The sequence below is a fragment of the Echeneis naucrates genome, chromosome 19 (assembly GCF_900963305.1).
Source record: "Echeneis naucrates chromosome 19, fEcheNa1.1, whole genome shotgun sequence".
Lineage (NCBI taxonomy): Eukaryota > Metazoa > Chordata > Actinopteri > Carangiformes > Echeneidae > Echeneis > Echeneis naucrates.
In genome coordinates, this window is record NC_042529.1 from 11,875,394 (window position 1) to 11,900,268 (window position 24,875).

At 41.5% G+C, this 24,875-nt stretch overlaps 1 protein-coding gene across 3 annotated transcripts in view; it reads right to left on the minus strand.

The window, feature by feature from the left end:
* Positions 1-8,272: 8,272 nt before the first annotated feature.
* snx29 (sorting nexin 29) overlaps positions 8,273-24,875 on the minus strand; it is a 118,601-nt gene continuing 101,998 nt past the window's right edge. For all 3 annotated transcript variants that reach the window (XM_029528334.1, XM_029528333.1, XM_029528335.1), the window contains 2 exons: positions 15,912-16,051; positions 8,273-8,847 (listed from right to left, as the gene is read on the minus strand). In XM_029528334.1, the coding sequence (XP_029384194.1) occupies positions 8,721-8,847; positions 15,912-16,051 (267 nt within the window). In that variant the 3' untranslated portion in view covers positions 8,273-8,720. The remainder of the gene's footprint in view (positions 8,848-15,911; positions 16,052-24,875) is intronic.

Here is a 24,875-nt window from a genome sequence, read left to right on the forward strand (position 1 = left end):
AACATAGAAAATCAGAAAATTCTGTTTACACGGCCGTTTATTCCTCCGATAATGTATCCGAGGTCTTACTTGAGTAATGTCATCAACTGAAAATATAAAAAGATTGAATTAATTTAAGGTTCTGCATCGAAACCTCAGTAAGGGTTCTGAGGCTACAGGAGAATTATCAAAAACATTTTCAACATGAAGTACTTCAAGTTTAATAGAAGTACTTCACTCTGTGTGTTTCATCTCATGCTAGTGACGCGTTACGATGAAAACAGCAATTTACTGAAGCGTCTTTCAAAGCAATAGCACTTAAAATTTTTAACTACTCCATGATGTAAATGTGTGGGACGGTTTGATTTATAATCCAACTAAGATTACTGCCTTGCAGTGGCAAGAAGTGGCAAGGAGGAAATACATTCACAGTGTTGGATAATGGCCAGAAGTAAATTGTGATGTCACAGCGCACGTGACAACCTTTTTGCTACGAGGAAACTGCTCTAACCACCACGACACTGTGCCACCCTCGTTGAGGTACTGTATGAAGCATTGACGCATGTGAAAATCTGCTCAAATAGAGTGCATGAGCATGTAATCATATCAACGTCTTTAAATGCTGTTTTCATTCACTTTTAAAGTCTACAATTTCTTTTCAGCTCACCAAGCCCCCATCGTGGTTTGCAGTCTTGTCACTTGCTCGGCGCAGTTTCATCTTCCCTCCCCTCGCCCAGTACTGCATCCCCTCCTGTGGTTAAAGGAGCGCTGCGAGGTGTTCAGATCAAGCTTCTGGGCTGATCAAAAGAGTGCTGCTAGCTATCGTGAAGGACTGTGATAGCTCTGAGAGGCAGGCAGAGCACACTTCGGGATCCGATGGCTTTGCGAAGGCGAGGCAGGCAGCCTGCAGGTAAAAGAAACAAAGTCAAATGAGAGGACAAAGAACAAAGGAGAGCCTTGTGAGGAATTATTGCCTTTAGAAAGTAAGAGCTGAATATTTAGCAGGAGCTTTTAATGATGGTAAAACGGCAAGGCTCTGAACAATCCATCCAACCTGTAACTTTATCTCCAAAGCAACACAATGAACCTCATTCCTGTTTGTCTCTCTGCTCTTATCTGAGTCCAAACATGGCGTGAATCAGCATAGCCATTATCTATTTAAGGCATGTTGCCTTAATGCTGAAGAAGTTTATAAACAGCTTAGGGATAAAGCACACAGTTTATTTCCCATGGTCCCACAACTGATAGCATATTAATTAACGTAATCCGCTGCAGATTAATTTAGGATTTCGTTCAGATAAAATACAAGAAAAATTTGGGCTTGTTCAGAGCCTGTAGCTGATTTAGGTAATCCACCCCGGTAACTACAGGTCAGGTCATATATGTGAACTTTGTCAGATGTAACTGGCAAGAGTCAGTGCTCGGCACGGAATAAATTCAAAAAAGATGAAAAGAAGGGAAAATTCAGCTTCTACAATCAGTGTTCCTCCACAAGACTCAGCCACAGGGAGAGCTGGGAGGAAGATCCTCCGAGAGGACTGCTTCCCTCTGTCTCTCCTGCCTAATTGCTGAATAGGTAATAAACAGAGACAGCCTTTGGAGGGCTGAGTAAATACAATGTGCCAAGCAGGCTGAGTCTCAGGAGATGGAGAAACAGAGGAGATTGGAGGAGGGGGGCGAGAGAGGTGGGGAAGAGAGGAAGCGGCGTGAGAAAGATAAAGGTAGACAGATGGCTGGGAAATGAAGACGGTTTAAGAAAGATCAGAGTAAGGGGAGAGATACAGAGCAAGAGGCTGGAAGAAAGAAAGATAAGGGGGGAACCAGCAGAGGGAGAACAGACAGAAAGAGATGGCAGACAGGAATGGAAGGTGAAACAGGCAAAGGGCCACGTTAAAAAGAGAGGCTGAAAGAGACAAGGGGCAGGGTGAACAGGGCAGAGAAGGAGAGGTTGGCAAGTTGTTGTGTTTTGCGGCAAAAGATGCATTTAATCATCTGCATACCGTGAACTGTGACGTCGACTCCTGCTGGCTGGAGAACCAGACAAAAAGTTACCCGTTCCCACACGTGGGAGATGTTTTCTGACAAAAACAAAGATATCAAAGCCTTGAAATATAGAGGAAACACGTAGCTGGGATGAATCGCAGGCCGCTGGAAACTGACACCAGAAAGTGTGAGCTCGAGCTTCAAAAGGATGTGACTTCCATGTATTTTAGTGGTGACGTTCTACTGTATTTTTAGGTGAAGAAGAAGATTCTGCAATTCTGTATTTTATACAGCACAACGTCTCAGTATATTTTACATTACTTCTTTAAAAATGCATAAAAAAAAATATCTTCAGACAAACACCTGGAGCCGTTTCAGGGCTGCAAAGATAAGGAAAATTGATATCAAAACATCTCTAGATAAATTTGGCAGCAAAGGAAATTTACAGCTTAAATAGACAGCAGTAAAACAAGGCGTTGGAGGGAGCCGTGGCTGCAAGCAGGGGTCAGCAACAACGGCTTAAATTACTGTAATTCCTGATGGAAGTGTTTCAGGAAGCTGCAGCTCAGCAGAGCAGAAGGAGACTCAGTCTCGGAGGAACTTCTGCCGCTGCCCTTCTTACAAGGATATATATACAGCACGTTAATCTGGGTTTGGTGAAAACACGTCCTTCCTGAAGGGCCCGTTGTCCATCGACCGCTGTTGAGATGTCAGTCTGCTCTTATCATTGTAATGAGTGTGCGTCTTTGCCACTGTTGTGCGCTGCACAGACAGAAGTGCTGCTTATACAGTGACCTTGTTTAAACCGGGGTCGTTGTCTCCTTGATGTTACTCACACAAAGGTAAGAGCTTGGTAATTTCAAATAGACCTTGTAAAAGGGCTTTCATATATTCAAAGAGAAGCAGGAGAGTAAGACAAAGAGGCAGTTCGCAGGGATAAGGTGGTGAAATGCTGAAGATGTATTTTGTCATGAGGACAGTCTTGCTTTCATGGAAAACCCTCTCAGGCCTCTTCATCTTGTTGTGGAAGAGGAGGAGGAAGCAGCCTTCTACGGCCACACTTGTGAATCCTCGGGCAAGAACCTGGACCTTCCACGGCCCAGATATCAGACATTTTCTCACAGCACATATTATGTCACGAATAGCATTTTTATTTTCTATTTCCATTTATTTTATGACATAAAAGGGCACAGTCGGCAAAACCTTTTTTTCAATTCAGTGCCACTTTGTTTGTTGAGAAAAAAGAAGAGATTAATTTGTCAATTTTTCCTCCGCGCTGCATTCATCCAGCATTTAGCTGAAGCAAGTTAACCTTTGGGACTCTTAAAACAAAGATGTGTTTTTTCTTGAGCTTGTTGCTGTAGGGTGATAGTCAAGGATTTTCATTATTATCTCTGATAAAGCCTGAAAAGTACAAGAGTTGAACTAGACATGCATAAGACCTGCACATTGCGCAATGCTGCCTTAAACCGTCAGTAAAGCTGAATCCAGATTTGTCCTGCGTGTTGTAAGTTTAAGCTGAAGACTCTTCCGTTGGTCCCACAGTCTTTTCTTTCTCTGGAAAGGTGGGAAGAGGTTTCACTCCAGGATGTTATTGCAGAAATTCTAGTTAGAGGCTTCCACTTTGCATCACTGTCTTCCTGGAATCTTTCAAGTTGGTCAGACTTATTCCAGCCGAGGTGTGACTTTATTTGTGAGCCTCTTCGGTATCCGTTCATTAATGATACTGTTGGAGTCTGCCGCAGCTGAGACGGGGCAATATGCAGGTTTAACATCTCTTCAGTCCTGTATTTTCGTGTTTGCGTGGGTTTCCTCCCACATGTTTGGGTTAACTGGTGACTCTAAACTGTCCGTAGGTCTGAGTGTGAGTGTGAGTGGTTGTTGGTCTCTGTCTGTCTCTGTGTGTTGGCCCTGTGATGGACTGGTGACCCCGCCCTCGCCCAGAGTGAGCTGGGATTGGCTCCAGCACCCCCCGTGACCCAGGAATGGATAAGCAGTGGAAGGTGAATGGATGAATGGTACTCACTGGAAGCCTTAGCACTGAGCTGGCACAACAATCTGGTGATGAGTGGGGGGAGAGCCAGGGTTCCTCCAAGACTGCAGGCAGGTGGAGGTGAACCAGGTGCTGGTAGCCACACTCACAACACACACACACACACACACACACACACACACACACACACACACACACACACACACACACAGAGGAAGGAGGAGACATTGGAATTTCGAGGAAAAGCCACATCCAACAACAGGAAATGGGCAAACACATGCTGTGATGTGCGAGTTTTATCTTCTGTCTCCTGGAGTGTTCTTGCAGTTGTTTCACCAGCTGTTTACGCAGTTGCATTGTGGGAAAACAGACCTTTCTCACAGCGAGAAAAAGCACAATGTCTAACATTAACAGTGACCTTGTTCAGTGAAGTGTCCCAGTAAACCAGGGAGCCTGCATGAATAACCTCTGAGTAGAAACAGACATCTTTTCTTTTCCTGACATGTCAAATGTCTGCTGTGGAAAAGCTAAAAAGCCGGAGTGCACACCAGCAGGACACTCTAAATTTAAGGGGTTTTATTTATTGCGCATTCAACTTAATGCTGTCATTTTCTATGTGTGACTATGCTGCTCACTCAGGGACTGCAGATGGATGTGAAGGATCCGAGGGCTCGTTGGGAAACTTGAACAGGACCGTTAACATTCATGTTTGGGACATAACAACTCAAAGTGTTTGTCCTGAAATAAACAAATTAAGAAGCTGAGAGAATAAAATCTAGATCTGAGTGGTTGAGTGTGAGTGGTTGCTGGTCTCTGCCTGTCTCTGTGATGGACTGGTGGCCCCGCCCTGACCCCGCCCTTGCCCCGCCCTCACCCAGTGTGAGCTGGGATTGTCAAAGCCAAGCCAGATTCTTCTCTGCCACACTATGAAAGCAGCACGTCCTTGTCTTGCATGTGTAATGTCTAACCCTGCCAAAAGTAGTCACCCAGATCTTGCATGAGCTTGTAACCAATTTTATGGTGACAGACAATGAGCACTTAGTACAACCTTGTACTTGCTGACCTGGTACAGCAAACACAGCACAGACAAAAAACAAAACAAAACAAACAAACAATCAATCAATCAAACTAACAAACAAACAATCAATCAGTCAAACTAACAAACGAAAAAACAACAAACAAACATAATACACATTTTTCCCCCCAGAATGGCAACTGGCTGGGCGGTTTGGGTAAAAGATTAAAGCAGCAGCAAAGGTTAAATCACCATTTAACAAACAAAACAGAAACATGGAGGGGCCACATGTGGTTGGAAAATGGAATTCACAGCACCTACCCATCCAGTTATGCATATTGTTCATGTTCAGAATGCAATGTGAGTGCTGTCACGTTCATCGCACCATATAAACCCAATGAGGCTTCAGCGCACATCTACTCTCTGCATTTAAATTGGATCATAACACCTACCATGTGTCCCCACACATGCATTAATGCATAGGTGCACATCGACATGCATCTCACACACAAAAGCTTAGCTGCATAATGGCCTTTTGTCTGGAAACAAGATTGAGAATGACCACACCGATACTCAGGCATTAGTGTATGTACTGTACATTCTGTACTTTATTGTTCACCCCTCTTTGCTGTGACACTGATAGATAAGGCCTGACTGCTGACTAAGGCAAGGACAGTAAATACACAAGAATGAATTTGGCAAGACAGCACTCCTTCTCCCAACCACGAGCTTTTCTCGCCTCCTTTCTACTTTACCAGAGGAGAAAACCTCAACCAGGAATCCCTTTGTGCACCACAGTTCTTTTTGTTTCCACACAAGAACTTACATCTTATCAACAGCACCTGAAATAGCATCAAGCCACAAAGCATGATCTTCCCAAAATGATTTTGATTCAAAGTTGTTTTGAAGAAGTGTAAGACAAAAGACCTGCTTCATCTAAAAAGTGGAACAAAAATATTGGCCAACAAGTTCACCAAGTTAAAGGATTAAAACAGTTCTGTAACATTTTCCTGTATTCCGACTAAAGTTCACTTCAAATTTACTTTTATTCACCAAACAACACTGATGTTCAACTAATATCTTTAGCGAACCTGTGAAGCTCAGTTTTGTAAATATCTTAAATCCTGATATTATTTACATTTGTATGCCAGATGGCAGTCATCCTCCTGCCTTCCTTTGTTGGCACATTGTGACACTGTTTTGTGATCAGCGTGGCAAGAGCAACAGGAATGTATGCAATCAGTTATGGTGACTCAGTGAAAACATTTCTCTGCAACGCTACTAGTGGTGGAAAACTCCACTGGCTGGAAGCAACCAGCTGGAGGCTAAACTGAATGCTACAATTACAACACACTCGAATCTGACCAAACTGTCGGTGGTCAAGTTGAATTGGGGAGGTTCCCGTATAATCCAAGTCCCTCTTTATTCTAAAATACAGAGTGGCTGGAATATTTATATGTTTTTGTTATGCTTCCTGGAAATGTCTACTTCCACCTCCAATGTGCAGATATGGAAAATAACATTTCGATGAACAAAAAGAAAGACGACCCTGCATGAATTGACCAATGTGAGCGCAGTGGTAAATTGGTTTTTAAAAACAGCTCTCTGTGAAAAATCCTGTGCATAACCGGCATACATCACCACAAACGCAAGTGGTCACAGATTTTTCTAATACACACAAGGCAGTGTTACACCTACATATCACTATTTGTACTGCCATACTGTATCACAGCAGATTATAGTCTGAATGATAGAAATTGATGTTTAAGTTACATTTAAATGCTTTTGATATCGATGCCATCTTGGATGAGAACTGTTTGGAAATAATTTCTTTAAAAATCTTTGTTGTTTTTATTGACCGGTGCTCAGCTCTAACCACAGCCAGAACCTCCCAGTGAGGTCGGATAACAACATTAATTTGGCAGCATCCTTGCGAGAATTTCCTGACAACACTGCACAACTACTGTTTACCAGCAGTTGGATGCATCTGAGGGTCATTTCTGTGGAAGAATAACAACTTAATTAAAACCCACAAGCTTTGTTTGTTCACCTCCCCTCATCGACAGTGAGCAGCGTTTCTCATTTTGCGAGCCGAACCTTTGATTCAAGTTTTCCAACGCCGTCTAACACAATCACTCCCTGTTTGAACGCAGTCTCTGACTACTCTTGGGTAATCCATACATATGCATGAGCTTCTGTTTTATGCACACTTGATGCTGAGCCTGTCCTTGCACTCAAACAAGCAGCTTTTCTTCCAAGAGTTTAGTCATTGTTGAAACATTCATTTGAAACATGACGCTGTATTAAATCCTGCTAAGACACATTAGTGAAACCGTCTTTAAACGATTATTTCTGCTGTACAGCCAGGAAACCTTTGATGAGCGCCTTTATTTTTTTGAAGTACTGGAGGTAAACCCACAGATTTGTTCATGGAGAAACGGTGTTTCCTTTCAAAAAAACAAAAAACAGTTAACACATCAGATACACAGCAGGTATTTGGAACTGATATGATCTGTGGATCGGAAAAGACATATTGCCGATAGTAAATAGCTAATACTCCTGCATGTATATATATATATTTTATTTTCATGATTAACAGGGAAGTTAGTGCGAATTCAATGAGATAGCAAAGGAGGGGGTTCTATTTTTTTACCTACAAATTACAATTTTATATTTTACTGTGAATTTTTTTTCCCCAGACTGATGTGTCGGAACATGACCCTACAGTTCAAGTCTGGACTTATACTGAGTATGTTTATTTTAAATTTGAGAGTGGCTGGAATATTTACATGATTTTCTTATGTTTCCTGCAAATTAGTAATTCCACTTCCAACTCTCTGTTTTTACGGTTAAGGTACAAAGAATATGTTGATGACACCAGAAATGCTTTCTTCTTTTCCTGTAAGTGAATATTTTCTTGGCATCTCCTCACCTGAACAATTTCCACAGTCCGTAATAGAGTCTGGTTTTAACAGTGGCGTTTGAACCCAATAATTTAACATGACCATGAAGTGGAATTCAAAATAATAATAACTACATCGATGCCATAATTAAGAGATTTTTAGATATGCTCTTTCTGCAGATCTGTAATGGCTATATATTATTATAGACAGAAGTAAGAAAAAGGAATGCCCACTGGCTGGTGGTCCGTGCCAGAGATTGTGAATTGTCCTTGTCTGTAATGTAATGGCACAATAATGCCAACACATAAACTCAAAAAGATCCTTCATCCACCAAAAGAGGATAATTTACCCCTCCTCCCTCTCTATATGCCCCCCCCCCCCTCCCTACCAAGAGCAGGAAAGCAGCTACAAAACACTGTAGGCACTGTGACCAAGATACACTTTCACTACAAAACAGAGTAAGAAAAAAGCCCGTCCCCATCATCTCATTGTGTTCGAGATAAAAGAGAGCAGTTCTGGATAGTCTATGTGCAGTTTACAGAGAGTCCTTTGGTCTCAGTGAGGTAAGAGGTTCTGTATGATCGGGTCCATCAATAGGCGACCTGGGGAGATTCATTTATCCTTTACTCAGCCAGGCATTTCACACAAACATTGATGTATTCACCTGGAATCCTTTCCACTTCCTGAATTGAGAGGTTCTTGTTTTCTGTAAGGCTTTGAAGGTCCTTCAGACGCCTTTAACATCCTTACATGCTATGAGCCAGCGTGTCATCTATAGCCATAGACACGGGTTCAGTGGCATCATCTGCCTTTACAGTGACAGATTATCAGTTCAAAGGCTCCCAGGTTAAAGGTCCCCACTCTGAGGTTCTGGTCTGGCTTCCTGATTGCGGCTGCGACCCAGTCTGGGGAAACGGGATGAAGTTTTGGACCGGGGCGTCTTGGCTCCGCCGTCACTGGCCTGGGGTGTATCTCTAGATGAGAGAGAATAGACGTAAGGAGAAGAACAAAAACTTGCAGACACCGAGCGAGCATCTGGCAAAGTTTACTACCAAGTTTAACACTCAAACTAATCACACAGGCTGCAGCTAGAAGCATCATGAAATACATCATTTACCTTCCGCAAGATTTTTTTTTTCTGGTGGACAAGACAAAAACAGCAAATGGAGACAGCATCATCAACCAAATAAGCCACATCAAAATTATTCTACATTATTAGCAAAATGGGACTGGATCTGAAGGACTCTTTGCCTCCTTTCAGTTACAATTACTACATCTATCAAGCTTTTTTGTTCTTGGACAGAAAATGTATGGTAATGGTGGCAGATTGGCTAGAAATGATCAGTGTGTTTTTTGTGTACCTCTGAAAGAAAGGACCCATTATTACAAAAAGGCTTTCATGCAGTAAGTGACTGTAAGTGGAACATTGTTATCAGCTTTACTTTAGTTATCTTAATGGCATCTGTAAAAGATGCACACGTCTACATACATACGTTCATATTAGAAAACATATATGTGTTAGGGAAAAAGTCATTCTTGCATTAATCTGTTTGTGTTTAAATGGTTATTTTACATACCTGTTTCTCCAAACAGTATATACATACATACATGCAACAGAAGAATAAATGATTTTACAAAGATACCAACAATAACTTTAACTGATCATCGTCCACACAGTGAATAGTGCATCGATAGTCAAACAAATCAAAGAGGCTGCAGCTGGAAGCTGAAACGCATCATTTACCTTCTGCAAGAAGATTCTTTTTTCCTCTGGTAGACAAGACTTTAGCAAAATTATGCATTCTACATTGTTGCAAAAACAGAGAGCATTATTTGTGACATAAGAAATCAAATTATCGTCATTTGTAATTTCGTGATGATATTTAGGCTTCTCATCACTTGGGAGGAAATAATCTTGGCCACTTATTGACAATATTGCCCTAGTTACCCTGACGACCGTCTCCACAACATGAACCCCTGATCCCTGGGTCTTACCTAATAGCATTGAGGATGAATGAGAGACACTTGTTGAAGGCAGGAAATGAAAAGCAGGTTAAGTGAATGCCTCAAGTTGAATGCTTTCTAGCTATGCGAACCACGCATTCCCCTGAGCTGCCTCTAAAGTATTTCATCCTGACCTCTCACCTGTCTCTCATGATGGAGCAGTGACCCTTTAAAAGAGACAGTGACTTGGAGTGCTTTTTTGACTTTCAATAAATATGAAAAACTGTGAAGGGGCAGCCAGCATCCCACAGTTGATGTCTCACTGGCCTCTTTAGTGTCACACCCCAGTTAGTGACGCTCTGGTTACAGTTATCTGGGACATTTGGGTGGTCCTGTGATAGGATTTTGATTCCCATGCAGGCAACACATGTTAAAAATAAATATTCTCATGGTGAGGTACTTTGGCTCAAACTGTGGCTGTCAGGCATCTGCTTTCATGTGAGACAGCAGTGGCTCGAAAAGCAGTACAGTGAGAGTGCAGCGACGTTCTGTCATATGAAAATAGGCTGAGACAAGAGACCGTCATTGCACGGTGCTGTAGGCACAAGCTGAGATTCAAACGCAAGTATGAAAAACACATGGCTGCAATGTCACACAATTTCAAATTCAGACTAACTGCTATAGCAGCAAAAATCAAACTAAACTGGGGGCAGCATGCGGTATCGAAACTGCAGGCCATCTCATTTATTCCGATCAAACTGGGCAAAGGAGCTAAATGTGCAAAAGTAATTAGGCCTATAGATTTATTTTCTGTCCTTCACGTGCCTGTCCCTCATTTGGACATGATATTGACTTGTGGTGGATAATAACTCTCCCTTCCACTGCTGGAATGTTAATACAAGTGCAAAGGAGCATAATTAGCGTAAACAGGAACACAAACACCAGCACACATCCAATTGTGTAACACTAAAACATGGACTGCAGCGAATGGGAGAATGGAGAATATGAAACTATTCCCTGTACATTTGTTACCTCTCCCTCTCTCACGCACGAATGCAAACATTTCTGTTCACTGCAAAAGTAAAACCCAAATGCCTGTGGACTGATAAACACAACTAAATTATTTCAGCAATTTATTACCACAATAAAAGGTTACACACCCATTCTGAAGTCAGAGCGCCACAAATTGCTTTTGACAGTGAGACAAAGGTCTGCAACATTTTTTTCTTTTTTTTTTTTCCCCCGAGGCAAGGGGGTCAATGAGCCGAGAGCCCGGACTGAGTGTGTGTACTTTGTTTTCTGGGTAATAATAATAAAAAAAAAAAAACAACCAAACCACACGTGGGATGAAACGTAGCTGCATACTGGAGTGGTGGCAGATCGGAGGAGTGTGTGATCATGTCGTCGTTCAGACAAGCGAGGAAAATTGTGGCATGTGAGTCAAAAGTGCAGAGAGACTCACTGAGACCTGTGTACAACAGCACGTTGCTATCGATCACAAAGAAATGGAAAAATAATACGATGATTCACTAAGAAGCACTGAATTAGAATTAGACTCATTAAAAACATGAGGGGAGCATACCAGTGTTGAAATGACATGAGCACTGGCAACAATCTTCATCTAGCAGATGATGCAGTAAAGAAGTACAATGACAAAACCTGATATCCACAGTGGAAGCACGGGTGGTTAAAAATATGCTCAATATCAGCAAAATATATCGCATATAGTACAAGTTAATTATAGTTTGATTGAGGAATCGCAGCTCACTAACTTTAGTTTTTGCAGAGATGTTGTATCCTCGCTCGTGTTAAAAGTTGACAGATACCTAAAAACAAACGGGTGAACTTGCACATCAGAATGATTATCGCCATGACAACTGAGGAAACGCCAGTATCATCCCACTGATGAAACCTTGAGCAAGAAGCAAGACATTGACCTTAAGTTGACAAAGTTGGTTTTAACATTTCTCTGGTGAAAAAAGGCACTTTGAAGCAGATGCATCTCAGAGGGTCTGAGGTGGAATGGAAGCCCAGCTTGGCAGTCTTCAGCTTGTCCACATTACTGGTATGAAAATGACTGATCATTTGAATGATTACAAGAATGCAAGAATGGTAATTTAACCAAACCTGGACTGAATATTCTAATATTTTCAGATACTGGATTTTTAGTATTTATGAACTCTAAGCCATAATCATCTAAAACAAAACAAAAAAACAAAAAAAAAAAAGAAGAAAAAAGTATTTTAGGAGTGATGAAACTGGAATATATTAACATTTTCAATGATATTCCAATTTCTTGAGATCTACTTTTCTACCACGTGAAGGCATAACAAGAGAATTTCATTTAAGCTGAACTGTGCATGTGAGTGTCGCACTGTGCTGACTTGAAATAAGTCTGAGCCCTGTTTATTTCTCCTGGGACCAGTTGTTTGATCCTCTGTAATCACGAGAAGTCGTCCACTTTCACCTTTGCATCCTTTCTGCGAGAGCTCAGTGTGATCAAACAGAGACGCATGGTGTTTTTGTCAAAGCAGTGCTCCGTCGAATCAAAGCAGTGGGAAGCCTTCCGCGTGCGTTTCCTGCCAACTTGCATCGATCTCAGTGGTTGATCATGAAAAAATTCAACTGGAGCTTTGGCTTATACAGTAGTAAAGCTTTTGAATGACTCAACTTAAAGCTTGTATTTCAAAAGGAATACATTTTTTCACTTTGTAACGGGAATGTTATGTAATAAAACTTTAAATAGCAGTTAATGTGCTACGACACTGTTCTACTGTTCCCTCCCCAGACCAGCTTTCTTTCCCTCCATCATGCACTGTCCTCTTCCTCTTCCAGTTTTGCATTAAACTACTTCCTGCAATTTTCCCTCTTCAGTGGCTTCTCAATGCAACAGAACATCTGTCATCACGTATTAGAACTCCCCACCCTGCGCTCATATAGGCTATGTCATTTTGTCACTAATCTGCCAACAACATCTGGTAGCATCATGCAGGTCAAGAGGATAATTGGCTATACACAGATAATAATACATGCCAGCCATGCAGAGACTTCTGGAAAATATTTTCTAGGCATATATTCATTTGTTATTGTTTGGTATTAAATCCATTAACATCTCCGTGTACAGAAGAGGTGCGAATACATTACAGTAAAAAATGACCTGCATTATTACTAATGGTTAATGGTAATAACAAGTTCATTTCATTATCTGCGTGTATTCTAAGTGTTTTTTGGGACACTGGGGTCAGACAGTCTATTCTCCTTTGTGTCTGCACCCTCTTTATTTCCCACCCTCCTATTTCACCAAGCTAATGACCATAATAACCAGGACTTCATCCCTCAGATGGGAGAGCAGCACAGGTTTGATAATGCCACTGGCACGCCTCAGAGCAACTTTGTGATAAAGGGAGAAACTAAAGTGAGCTTTGTACACACACAGGTGCACACACACACACGAGCCAGCAATATTAGCTTATCCTGATGAGGGTTGATCCACTGTCAACTGTGATTCCTCAAAGTCGCGGAGGTTAAAAAAAAAAAAAATTCCACTGTCGCTACCAATTACAAGAGGTAAACAACAACTTCTTGATTCTGTCAGCTGCCACCACTGAATTCCTCCAAACGCAGACACGTTTGCTGGCTTTCTGCGAGATGTTATGTCATTTCGCTGTTGTTTCTTTTCACATCCTCTCAGCTTCAGGGAAAGCTACTGTACAGTCACACAAGAAGACTTACAGCACTAATTGTTACAGAGCGCCCAACGTTCAGTCTTCCTCCACTGCTGCTTTATGTAGTGTTTAATTATAATTTACTAATGAATGGCACATAAGCAGGAATTCACAGGCATAAACACCTGCTGTGACTGTGTGAGAATAGATGGACGCTCATTCAGTAGAATGAAGGAAGCTATATTAAATTCTGAATAACAATATTTCACAGTGCACGACTCGTGAAAGAAAGAAAGTCTCACGTTGACTTTGTCAGCTTGGCACTCCAATATTTCATGCCATTCAAAGACCGAGTTCCTATTTCAGCTCGTTGCTATGATAATAGAACCTGCATGCTTTGCTTCACAGGTTTATACGGGCTTTTGTGTTTGGCGCTCTTGTTCAACTGGACGACCGGCCCTGGAGACTTGCATCTAAATTTGAATGTAGAAACATGGAAAATTTCTTCTTTTATTGTTTTTGTATGATGCTCCTTGAGGGGGGAAACAAAATTCAAATTCAGTTTCTTACTTAATTACTTAAACTCCTGCACAGCTCCACCCTGCTTCAACTTGAGAAGAGCTCTAATCACGGTCAACGAGCACACGGAAACAGAAGCATGTCTCTGTTGTTTTGCCTTAGATAGGTCAAACTATTTTTTCTCTGACACTTAGAAAATGCTTTTTGGGACTTACCAACCACTCAAGTTACATTACATGGAGCTTATCAGATACACACCCATGAACAAACACACTTTAGTGTTCAGTTTCCTGCACAAGGACATTTTAGCATCCTAACAGGAGGAGCTGGGAATCAAAGCCCCGACCTTGTGATCAGTGGATGACCAGACAGTTACTCCAAAAGATCTCTGTGATGGCATGCTGTTATCCGAGGTGATTTGATGGTTACCCTATATGCTTGGGTAAGCATGTACTGTACATACTTTCCTTTCTCTGACAGTTCTTGTGTTCAGCTGATAAATTTTGTCATTTCTCTTTTGAATTTGTCATGAAAATATCTATTGACTCTGAGATGAAAGGGAACAACAGATAAACTGCTCCTTTTTTCCCAGGGTTTTCCTTTAAGTGGCTCTATGATGAAATCTCAGGAATCAGAATACAGTCAAAACAAGGAAAAGGGACGTTTATCACCAGAAAGTCCCCTACGGTGAGAAACAAGTAAATGCATTTAATCCCTCCTCCCTCCTCCCCTTTCTCCTGAACTATAGTTGGACTGGCAGTTTGTGTGTCCATTTTACAGACTGGAAGGCAGAGGAGACAGCAGGTTGTCTTTGGTGGCTGTTTTAACAACACATTTCTATGTTCCAGTCATTTGGGGCACACATGAGAGTGTCCTGTACGTATGTTCTGGTGGTTCTGGTGATGCTCCCTGCCACTCTGACTCAACACAAATAATGTAAACTACTGTAAACTAGTAGAGCTGGGACAGGCTGATTAGCGATTTATCAAACTAACGTTAGTAAAAAGCTCTGCGACACAATGCATCTATTATTTTATTTTTTCACACTCTGCTGGTAATCTCGGTTATAATTTCAATATTTTCAAGAACCGATAACTATGTCAGCTACGCTGTGGTTGATGTTGTTGGTGTAACCTGATGACTTGGATGTCTCCAGAGAGTGTGACAGGTCATGCTCAGCGACTGACTGCAGTCAGGAGAGACTGACGTGAATATTGACAGGAAAAGACTGGAACATCTCATTCTCAGATGTAGTCAGATAGGTAGCGGCGAAGCTGAAGCATGCTGCACTTTCACACTTGCTAGTCAGAGTCTTGTGAATGTGCATGAGTGTGTGTGAGAGAGAACACACAGTATAGCCTCAGTGTGTGAATATGAGTGAAAACTGGGAAGTTTGTTTGCAAGGGATTTGGCATTTTCTGTGACATTAATCCTCCCTGTTTGTATCCCCTAACAACTACAGCCACAACAGCTGTGGCAGCTCATTCTTTCTGAAATTCTGTAAATTGGTATAACATGTACAAACTATCACCAAAACATTGAAGAAACATGATCATTTGTTTGTTAGATGTCTGTGAATACAATTGGGATTGCTGCAATCTTGAAATACTGAGGATGAAGTAAAAACTGCCATTTAAAGACAAAAACATGTAAAGTAAAAAAAAATAAGTGGATTCCCTGGCTGCTTCCCTTTTATCCCTGAATATGAGTATTTAGATTTTACAACCTAATTTTCTGTAACACTACAGCAGACTTTCACAGCCAGGATGCCTGCACCTGCACACGTGTTGGCGTCATTTTCCGAAATCTCACCCACACACACACACACACACACACACACACACAATTGCACATGATCACATAGAAGCAGAAAGCCTGCACTGATTGCGTTCCTATATGTGTCCACTTACTGACAGAAAGGCAGAAGAGACAGCAGGGTCTCTTTGGTGGGCCGGGCTGTGAACTCTGGCAGCGTCTGGATCAGCTTGTTCATCACCATGCGAAGGTAGCCCTGCAGCTGTTTCCTTCTCTCCTCTACAAACTTGGCATCCTGCAGACACAGACATACAAAGCAGGGAATCACAAAGAACCAGTTAGTTATTGATACAGTACAATGATGCTTGGAGAAGTTGATATTAAAGCTGCAACATGCAGCTTATTCTGTGATATTAAAAAAATAAATCAACTCTAACTCTGCAGCTCTTCCTGCCAGCCCTGGAGGAGCTGCAATGATTGTTGTTGTTGGTTAGTAAACCTGAAATGAGCACGAACAGTCAAAATCAGCCAGCAGTTTGGAAGATCCAAATAAGCTGTGAGGCGCAAAACTTAAAAAGTACAAAAGGAAATGTAAAAATCCCAAAATGCAAAGGTAAGAATGCAGCAGGACAGCAATCACTAAGTAAGAAAGTCTATGAATTGTGGGGGATGTTAGAATCATTTCGCTCCTCCCCTGCATTTTTTCCTGCAGGATTTTTATTTTAGAACTGTCTAGCAGATCACAGCATGTTATGTGTTTCTGTTTGGTTCCCAGATCTTAATAATATAATTTGGTCAATAATTTTTTTCTGATTCTTGACAATTTGACCTATTTGCTCATGCTCAACACCCTTTATGGTGTTTCAGTGATAAAGGTTACACAACATTATTCTGAGCGCGCCCAGGAGTTAACCTGGTCGTGGCCGTCAAACGCCACAAAAATAACAAAATCTGCATAGACGATCTGCTCCAGCAGTTTGACTGCAGCTGGAGAGTCATTAAATAAAACAGCATTTTCCTCCTGTCACCACAAATACTGTGTGGAAAAGACTGAAGCGCATCGTCATCACCAATGCCTGTGAACAGATCTTCAAATAATGGCTCTCATCCCAAAAGCACAGAGCCACATGAACGAAGCATGTACGTTTTAGGATTAACTTCCCATCCTTCATGTCTGTACGAGAGGCTGCAGTTTCCTTTTGTGGATTAATAAAGCATCTCCGATCTTCAATCTTATTTTGGGATTTTTTTATTGTAAATAAATTCAGGCACATTGATTTTGAGCCCCTTCACTGAGGCAGAAGGCAGAAGGCAGAAGGCAGAAGGCAGAAGGCAGAGGCCCAGGGCCACATGGCCAGTGGTAGCATAGCTAATCAGTGTCCAGCAAGGCTCACAACAAAGCCTGGGCAATGATCCGTTTTACTCTCCGGTGCTTGGAACTGGAACAAACAGCTGTTGTTGGTGGCCAACATTTTTTTTTGTTTGAAACTACTGATTCTCTTTTGATGCAAACCTCAGAAGAGTTTGTCTTGTTTTAAAGTATATGTTTATGGCTTTCAATAAAGACCCACAGACTCTTTGTGGTACCACTGCTGAATGGCTGCTTAACATGCAATCATGAAAATGCTATAAAAATAAAGGGAGACTTTATTATCATTCACTGCTAATGCGCAGTTAAAGCACTGATAACCCAAAGCTGTAGGTCCCCAAATTAATTCATCAGCGAACGCAATGAAATTACTCCTGGATAATATATATATATATATATATATATATGAAGCCCGTAGAGATTTCTTGATTTGTTTTTAGCGATATAAAATAAAACAAATACATAAGCTGGCTCTGAAAAGCAGGATTTATGGAAAGTAGTGCATCTGCAACATTATATTTAGAGCCCAGTGTGTTTGGTTTGATTAAGAAAAACAAACAAATCATGGAATTAATTAGCATTGGCTGAAATTACCACAATCCACAATTTACTTACGCAGGAAGACGTGATGCACAATCAGCAGCTTATCTGAGTTTTTTCTATGTTTTTTATTAAGATTTTGCTAGCTGTTGACCTCACTTCATTTATAATGAACGACGCTGATCAGCATTTTCTTGTAACAACAAACAAGACAAACTGCCAAAAACACGGGACGAATACTCGGTTTGTACTTTTATGGTGCAGGGTTGAAAATAATAAGGTTGGAGTACATTTCAGATATGTGACTTAACTTTGCTTTATACACCACTGTGGTATGGCTTATGTAGATCTGTATCGCTAAACTGAATGGCCAGCAAGACTCACTACTTCAGCACTAAGGAAATGATGCGTCACATTTGCAGATAAGGCCATAATCCTGCTGTTGGTAACTGTACTCAGGACCGATGTGAACCAACAGCACTTTTACTTGATATTTTTGCAGCCCACTTCTCATCCAGTGGCTGTGTGTGCCCAAGTACAGGAGATTTCTTTACAGAGGCATGCTTGCTGTGTTTTGCTATATACTTTCTGTAGAGCAGGTCGACATTTTACTGCTCTGAAACAACCAAACACACAGTACACGCAGTACAATGTCCGCGACAAAACTTTCAAACAGGGAAGAAGAGGTTCACTGCCGTCCCTTGCAGCAGTTAAGTATGCACATTCCAGCAAGCAGGAGTGGATAACTACACTCCACTTCATACAGGGTGAAATAGATCCTATAGGACCGGCTAAATATGATGTGTCTGATTAGCCTATGTGTGTCGGCATGGATTTCATGCCATGTCAACACAATAAGGGACACCCTGACTGCTTTCATGGATGTCAGAGCAGTAATAACACTAATGGACATCATGACAGATTCATCCTCTTGTGGAAACAGGGAGGAGGGCTGAAGAGGTGCTGTTGTTTGCAGAGAGGACTGAGAGAGCAGAGCAGAAACTACTGTGGCATACTGATGCAGGTACAAGGCTGAAAAAGTCCTCGTCCATCTATCTGCTCACATCCAGCCATCTCAACACCCCCCGTCCTCCCTCTCTTCCTCTCTCTCACACTCCACGCCACGTTATTGATATGGCACAAAGCTTAAATCAGTCTATAGTTATTTATCATACGGTAATGTACATGTTCCAGCACATGCAAATGGCCTACTTCTGTCTTCACATAGATCTGCATGAATGAGTTAATACCTAAATCTGTTTAAAAAATTTGCATTAGCTAGAATCCGAGCAAGACCACAGCAGCTGTGCGGATGCTGTGCAGTTAACACAATTTAGCTTTGAGTTGTTGTTGGGTTTTTTCCCCCAGCAGGGTAAAGGAATCACACTCAAGCATGGTATTTTTTTTAAACACTCAAGTCTAGAGTCTAAATGTAAAAATAAATAAGAAGTAAGTAAGAAATAAGTAAAAAGTATTAATTTTGATATAAATGGCATCTTGGTTCATTCAGCCAGTTATTCCATAAAACTACATGAAGCAATGGTGAATTGATTCTAAATGGGAAAAAAGTCCAACGTAACTTGCAGAAAACAAGCTTAGCAAATGTCAGTGGCTGCAACTCCAGCTGTTGAGTAACATAATTTGGGCTGTGTGGTCAGGTTGAGCAATCTTTAAGTGCAATAAGTGATTATGCTCAGTTAGTAAAAAATATTTATGGCAGACGGACAGCTGTGTAAGTTTTGTGCTATTCAAAAAAGGGAAGATGTAAAAATGGAAAATAAAGTCCATTTTTAAAATTAAACTCTTTGGTTACTTAGAATGGATAGGAGCACATTTTATTGGTAGATATTATATTTCCCATCACATTCTGTGAGGATTAGCCAAAGGCAGAGCGCAGTATTTAAATTTTTTTTTTTAGGCATTATGTAGGTTTTATTGCAAAACTTTAAACCCTTTTTCTTCACTGCTTCTGTGGTTAATACTCTGCCTTCACAGGGCAGATGGTCTTTCTTTTTTATCCTGTCTTGCTTCCTTCACCTCTAATCAGAAATGGTCATAAATGCCATGGACCCTGCCTGCCAGATAAGACACGTCTATATGCTTGCTTACCAGCAGTATATGCTTACTAGTGGTTAATTGCACAAAACATCCCATGATATGAGATTGTGAAATGGTCATGTAGGAGGCAGAAAGAAAAACTGAGTCTATGTACACAGCACACATGCACACACACACAAACACAAATGTACACACACAGCAGCTAAATGTCACTTTCCAGAAAGGGGAGATAAGCAGCAGAGGGGAGCTGTCAATGGAAGAGAAGCATGAAGTTAGTCACATATGTGTCCTGGTCTCCACAACTGCACAGTGAATTTGCTCTCAGCAATGTGCTATTCAACTCACGGGGTGGGAAAGAGCCTCCAAATATCATATTTGAAGAGCCGCATGCTGCATGGAAACACAAAACAATCTTAGGAATGAAAAATAACTACACCCTGTAGGATCAACCACCATTTTACTCCGATAGAAAATCGATGCTTTTGACCTCAATTTCTGCCTGAACACCCAGAATTATGTGTTTAAAGTGTTTTGTTTTTCGGCTTTTGTTGCCACATGTTCATTCAATTATTAATCTTCTACCGCTTATCCGTTTCTGGGTCGTAGGGGGTGCTGGAGCCAATCCCAGCTCACACTGGGTGAGGATGGGGTACACCCTGGACAGGTCGCCAGTCCATCACAGGGCCAACACACAGAGACAGACAGAGACCAACAACCACTCACACTCAGACCTACGGACAGTTTAGAGTCACCAGTTAACATGATGTCTTTGGAGGGTGGGAGGAAACCAGAGTCCCCAGAGGAAACCCATGCAAGCACACCCCACACAGAAAGTCTCCAGGCCCGGGAACCAAACTCATGATCTTCGTGAGGCACCACAGCACAATAAATAAAAGGCTTAGGCACCATCTAAAACAGGTTTCTCAGCTTCTCAGCATTACTCATATGGTCAAAATAAAACAAAGGCGCTCTCAAGTCACCAAGTTAAATAGGAAAAATCAACCCGCATTCTGATTTGATCCCGCAGTCCACTTGAATTAAATGAGTGGACAGCACTGGTGCACACTGACTAGAAAACAAGGTCAACACATTCCACCAAGTCAGCCCACACTGGACCACAGCAGGGCAGAACAGCCTGTTCTGTGAACGCTGTGTGTTTAAACCCACACCAAACCGTGGGTCCAGGCCATGCATAAAACATCACAGGCAATTCAGGAATGCTCCAACAAGACCTCCCCGATGTCTCCTTGTCATAATTAAAAGCGTGAAACATGTATATTGCATAAAATGTGAACACAACATACTAAGCCCTGTTAATAATTCACTTTGTACTCGCTGATTAATTAATCAGGGCAGCCTTGGTGCTACTCTCCCCCTCTCGTTGTATGTAAAGATGGGCCAACTGGAGAGCGTAACTGGTAGTTGGGTAAGTACTATTGTTCTGTTTTCTGCTCTTATATAATAATTCTGTGATTTAAATAATAACAATAATAATGCATTTAATTTTTAATGCACTTTACATTTTCCAAAAAAAAAAAAAAAAAGAAAAACCCTCAAAGTGCTACAGGCACAATCATAAAACATCAAACACCCCCCCACCACCTCCCAAATCTCACAGTCCCATTGCCATTGTTACAAATTCCATTTAAACCAAGGCCTGCTTTTTTAAGAAAGTGTTACACGTGTCATTAATGTTTTTAATCATTGTTCTCACCTTGTCTCTCCTCCCATGTGAAAACGTCATTCTGTTTAATTTGCATTAATGTGCAGACTGAAATATGAGCTTACTGCTGACTTATGGGAATGATCACTCAGCTGAACACCAGATAACCAAAAGTCCAATCCTGACTATCTCCACACCTAAACTCAGTGTAAGAGCAAGCAGCTATGCCTTGGACTGAAAATTGAGCTGAAACTTGTAACTCCTAGTTTTCTCATTTATGCCCCCTCTGGACAGGTGAATTCACCTGTTTAAATTTCACTGAGGCTTAAAGTTGTGCATAATTGAAAGTTTTTGTAGGTTCAAGTTCAAGAAGTCTTTATTAACCCACAAGAGACCAGCTGTTGTGCAACAGAAGTACATAAAAAAACAACATTGTACTAATGTGCAAATGACAGCAAATAAATATCAGCGGGCTGACAGAAAAACAGAAGACCACAATATCATAACGTGAGAGTCACACTGAGACTAAGAAACTATGATAGCAGGGATGAAGCCAGCCTTTCCTCAGGGATCTCACCTTGTACAGGTGGAAAAGGTCACTAAGTGGATGCCAGCAATTTTGCCATACACTGCTATGATTCCCTGCACTTGGTTGCTGTTTTTGATGGAAAGTGACCCAAACCAGCAAAAAACACAAAAAGTAAAGGTGTGTAAATGATCTCAAAACTAAGGTGGCGTTTGAAAATGTGTGTGGTCCTAATCATAAGCTCTGAATACCAATGCAATCATATAATTATTGCTACACAATACAACTATATGAGTAATTGTGACTTCATCTCAAGATGGTGTGGAGTTTTTCCTTTATTATTGCTGCTGGGAGACAAAGAATAATCTACAAAGTCTTAATTTTTTGCCCTTGAAAACAGAAAGGGGGAGAAGGATAAAAGCAGCACTAAAATGAAGCAGTTTTTATCAAAGCCCAAGGCGCTGTGTGACTTCAGTGAGCAGGAGGGGGAAAAGTGCTGAAAGTGGGCAAATGAGAGAAATTGATATTGAGGGAGGAGAACAAAAAGAAAGGCAAACGCCTCTGGTCAGGAGCCATAAAAACAAGATGAGGTGCAACCTGTGAGAAAACCTGACAGTTGGACTCTGGGGTCTGACAACAACATGGTTTTGATGTCATCATTCCTGCCCCTTTTTGTCTCAGCTTTGGAGTTTGACAGACGCGGCCCGGGAACATTTAGCCTGTATGCTTAGCCGGGCTGAGAGCCGTCACAGATGGTGTGCGTGCGTGTGTGCCACATCATCTGTATTGTAAGGTTACACCTGGACAGTCTGGCCTAAAGCAAATGGAGGTGCACAGAGGGGGAGTGTCATCGGCTCATTAAAAGAATACAGATGTGCAAATGACGAGGCCTCACAGTGCATCAGCGGTCAATTCTGCCGCTGGCTCAATGTGATGAATCAAAACAATTATTTCCTCAACAATGTTTACACATTGCTAATTGTGTAGGCAGAGCTTCAGGGGTGCCGTTTAGGAGCGCCATTGGAGGGTTGTGGTAGAAACACACACAGGGCCTCGTGTTGTGCATGAGAAGGCTGGACAAAATCATTTCAACCCTAAAAATGTCGACCCTGGCCTCAGATAAGTACCATGTAAAGATGTAGAACGATGGTGTCTTTTTCTGTTGTTGAAGCTGGTCTGAGAATATGTGCATGTTCGTGCTCCTACATGTGGCATTTGAGTCACACGTGGACGTGTGTAACTTTTTGTTGGCTCCTTCAGTGTCATTATCATGCCTCTCATTAGCACTAGCATGGCTGTTATATGTTGGCTCTCGTGCACACAGGGTAACAGTAACTAGTCCGTTGTGTATACAGGGTTCATACAGTAACTCAGAGAGGGAGGTGATCGAGACTGAATTCAATATTGTGGAAATTTCGGCATCTTGTGATATTTGGCTGATTGCAAACTGGCTACAATAAGGTGTCAGTTCAAACTCAAGTCGCAGCAGGATAAACACTGACAAGTTAACATGAATATTTTTTCCCTTCATCAGCATTTTCAGTCGTGGATCAAATGGCACTGCAGCCTGACCTGGAAACTGTAGGCAAGGAGAAGCTCGCTGCCTACAAGTAACTAAAATATCAAAGCAATATCATCCGTAGTCCTGGCATCCATCAGCACAACTCATCACACTGTGTACAGGAGATAAAATTACAGCGATGAGCAGTGCGGATATATGTCCTTATATAAGTCCGAGTACATTTAAAAACACTGTCAAATGACTGAAGAGTCTGTGTGAAACGTGCTAAAAAAACAAATAAAAAAATACCTCAAATGATGACGCATGTATTTCACACACTCTTGTGCTGTCATGTGTAGAATGTTGAGAATGTGAAATTAAAAACACGTACAGGTAACGATTCAATGAGTCATCCTCCCTACGAGTCCCCGTGTTGCACTCATGATAAATCCTGAAACCACACAAGTCAGGAGATTAGTTCAACAGTCCCATCACAGGGCACTGGCATACAAACTGCTTGAGTTGTTTGTCATTTTGAAGTGTGTGTGTGTGTGAGCGTGGGTGTTATCAGGCAGGATGAAAGTGAGAATCCTTGCCATGTAATACAGTTAGTGAGGGGTGTGTGGATGCATTTCCTTGCTATCAAACGTCCACTGACAGTTTGTGTGTTTCATCCTGACCAGAATAAACCCCAGCAAAGCAGATATTCATAGCGCGGGTAAAAGGCTTTTGAAGGTCTCTCCCTCTCACTCATTCCTTCAAGTCAACATCTGCTGATCCGCTGAACATGATAGTGCACGGCCCTGTGTATAAACTGGATGTGTTGCAATGGATAAAATGGCTGCTGCGAAAACAGAAATCAGAAAAAAATACATCAGGGGGCACCGGGCAATGGCAGTAATGAATGAATTCATTGTTATAAAACATGGATAATAACCATTTTTGATACAACTGATAGTGGCAGTTTGCTAAATTTGAATTCATTTGATGCTCATGAAGACTTTTTCATTTATATCAAAAAGCTTGGAGTTTTTGACTCTTTGCCACACTCACAAGGATTCGCACAGTCCTGCTCTTGGATCACATATTCCACGTGTCAATACAGCCTCAGAGGTATATTTTGGTGAATGACAGTAAATTGTTATGTTTGCAAAAACCTTCCCAGGGGACCTTTAAATCTGGCATTAACAAAGACGTCTCCAATTCCTGTCAGTCTGTTTGACAGCAATGTGGCCTTTAGACAGACACATATTTTCGACTGGCTTTTGGATTCAAATGAAACACGGATTATGTTGCTGGTTCTTATTGCAGTTTTAGAGGACGACAATACATTTTTCCTACTTCAAAATCCACCGCTGTTTTGTGAAAATAATCTGCACAACACAAGAGCCACAACGGCAGCACAGGCTGCCCTGACCAACCGTACTTTCACCTCTTCAGGTTGCTGCCATCCGCTGTCAGA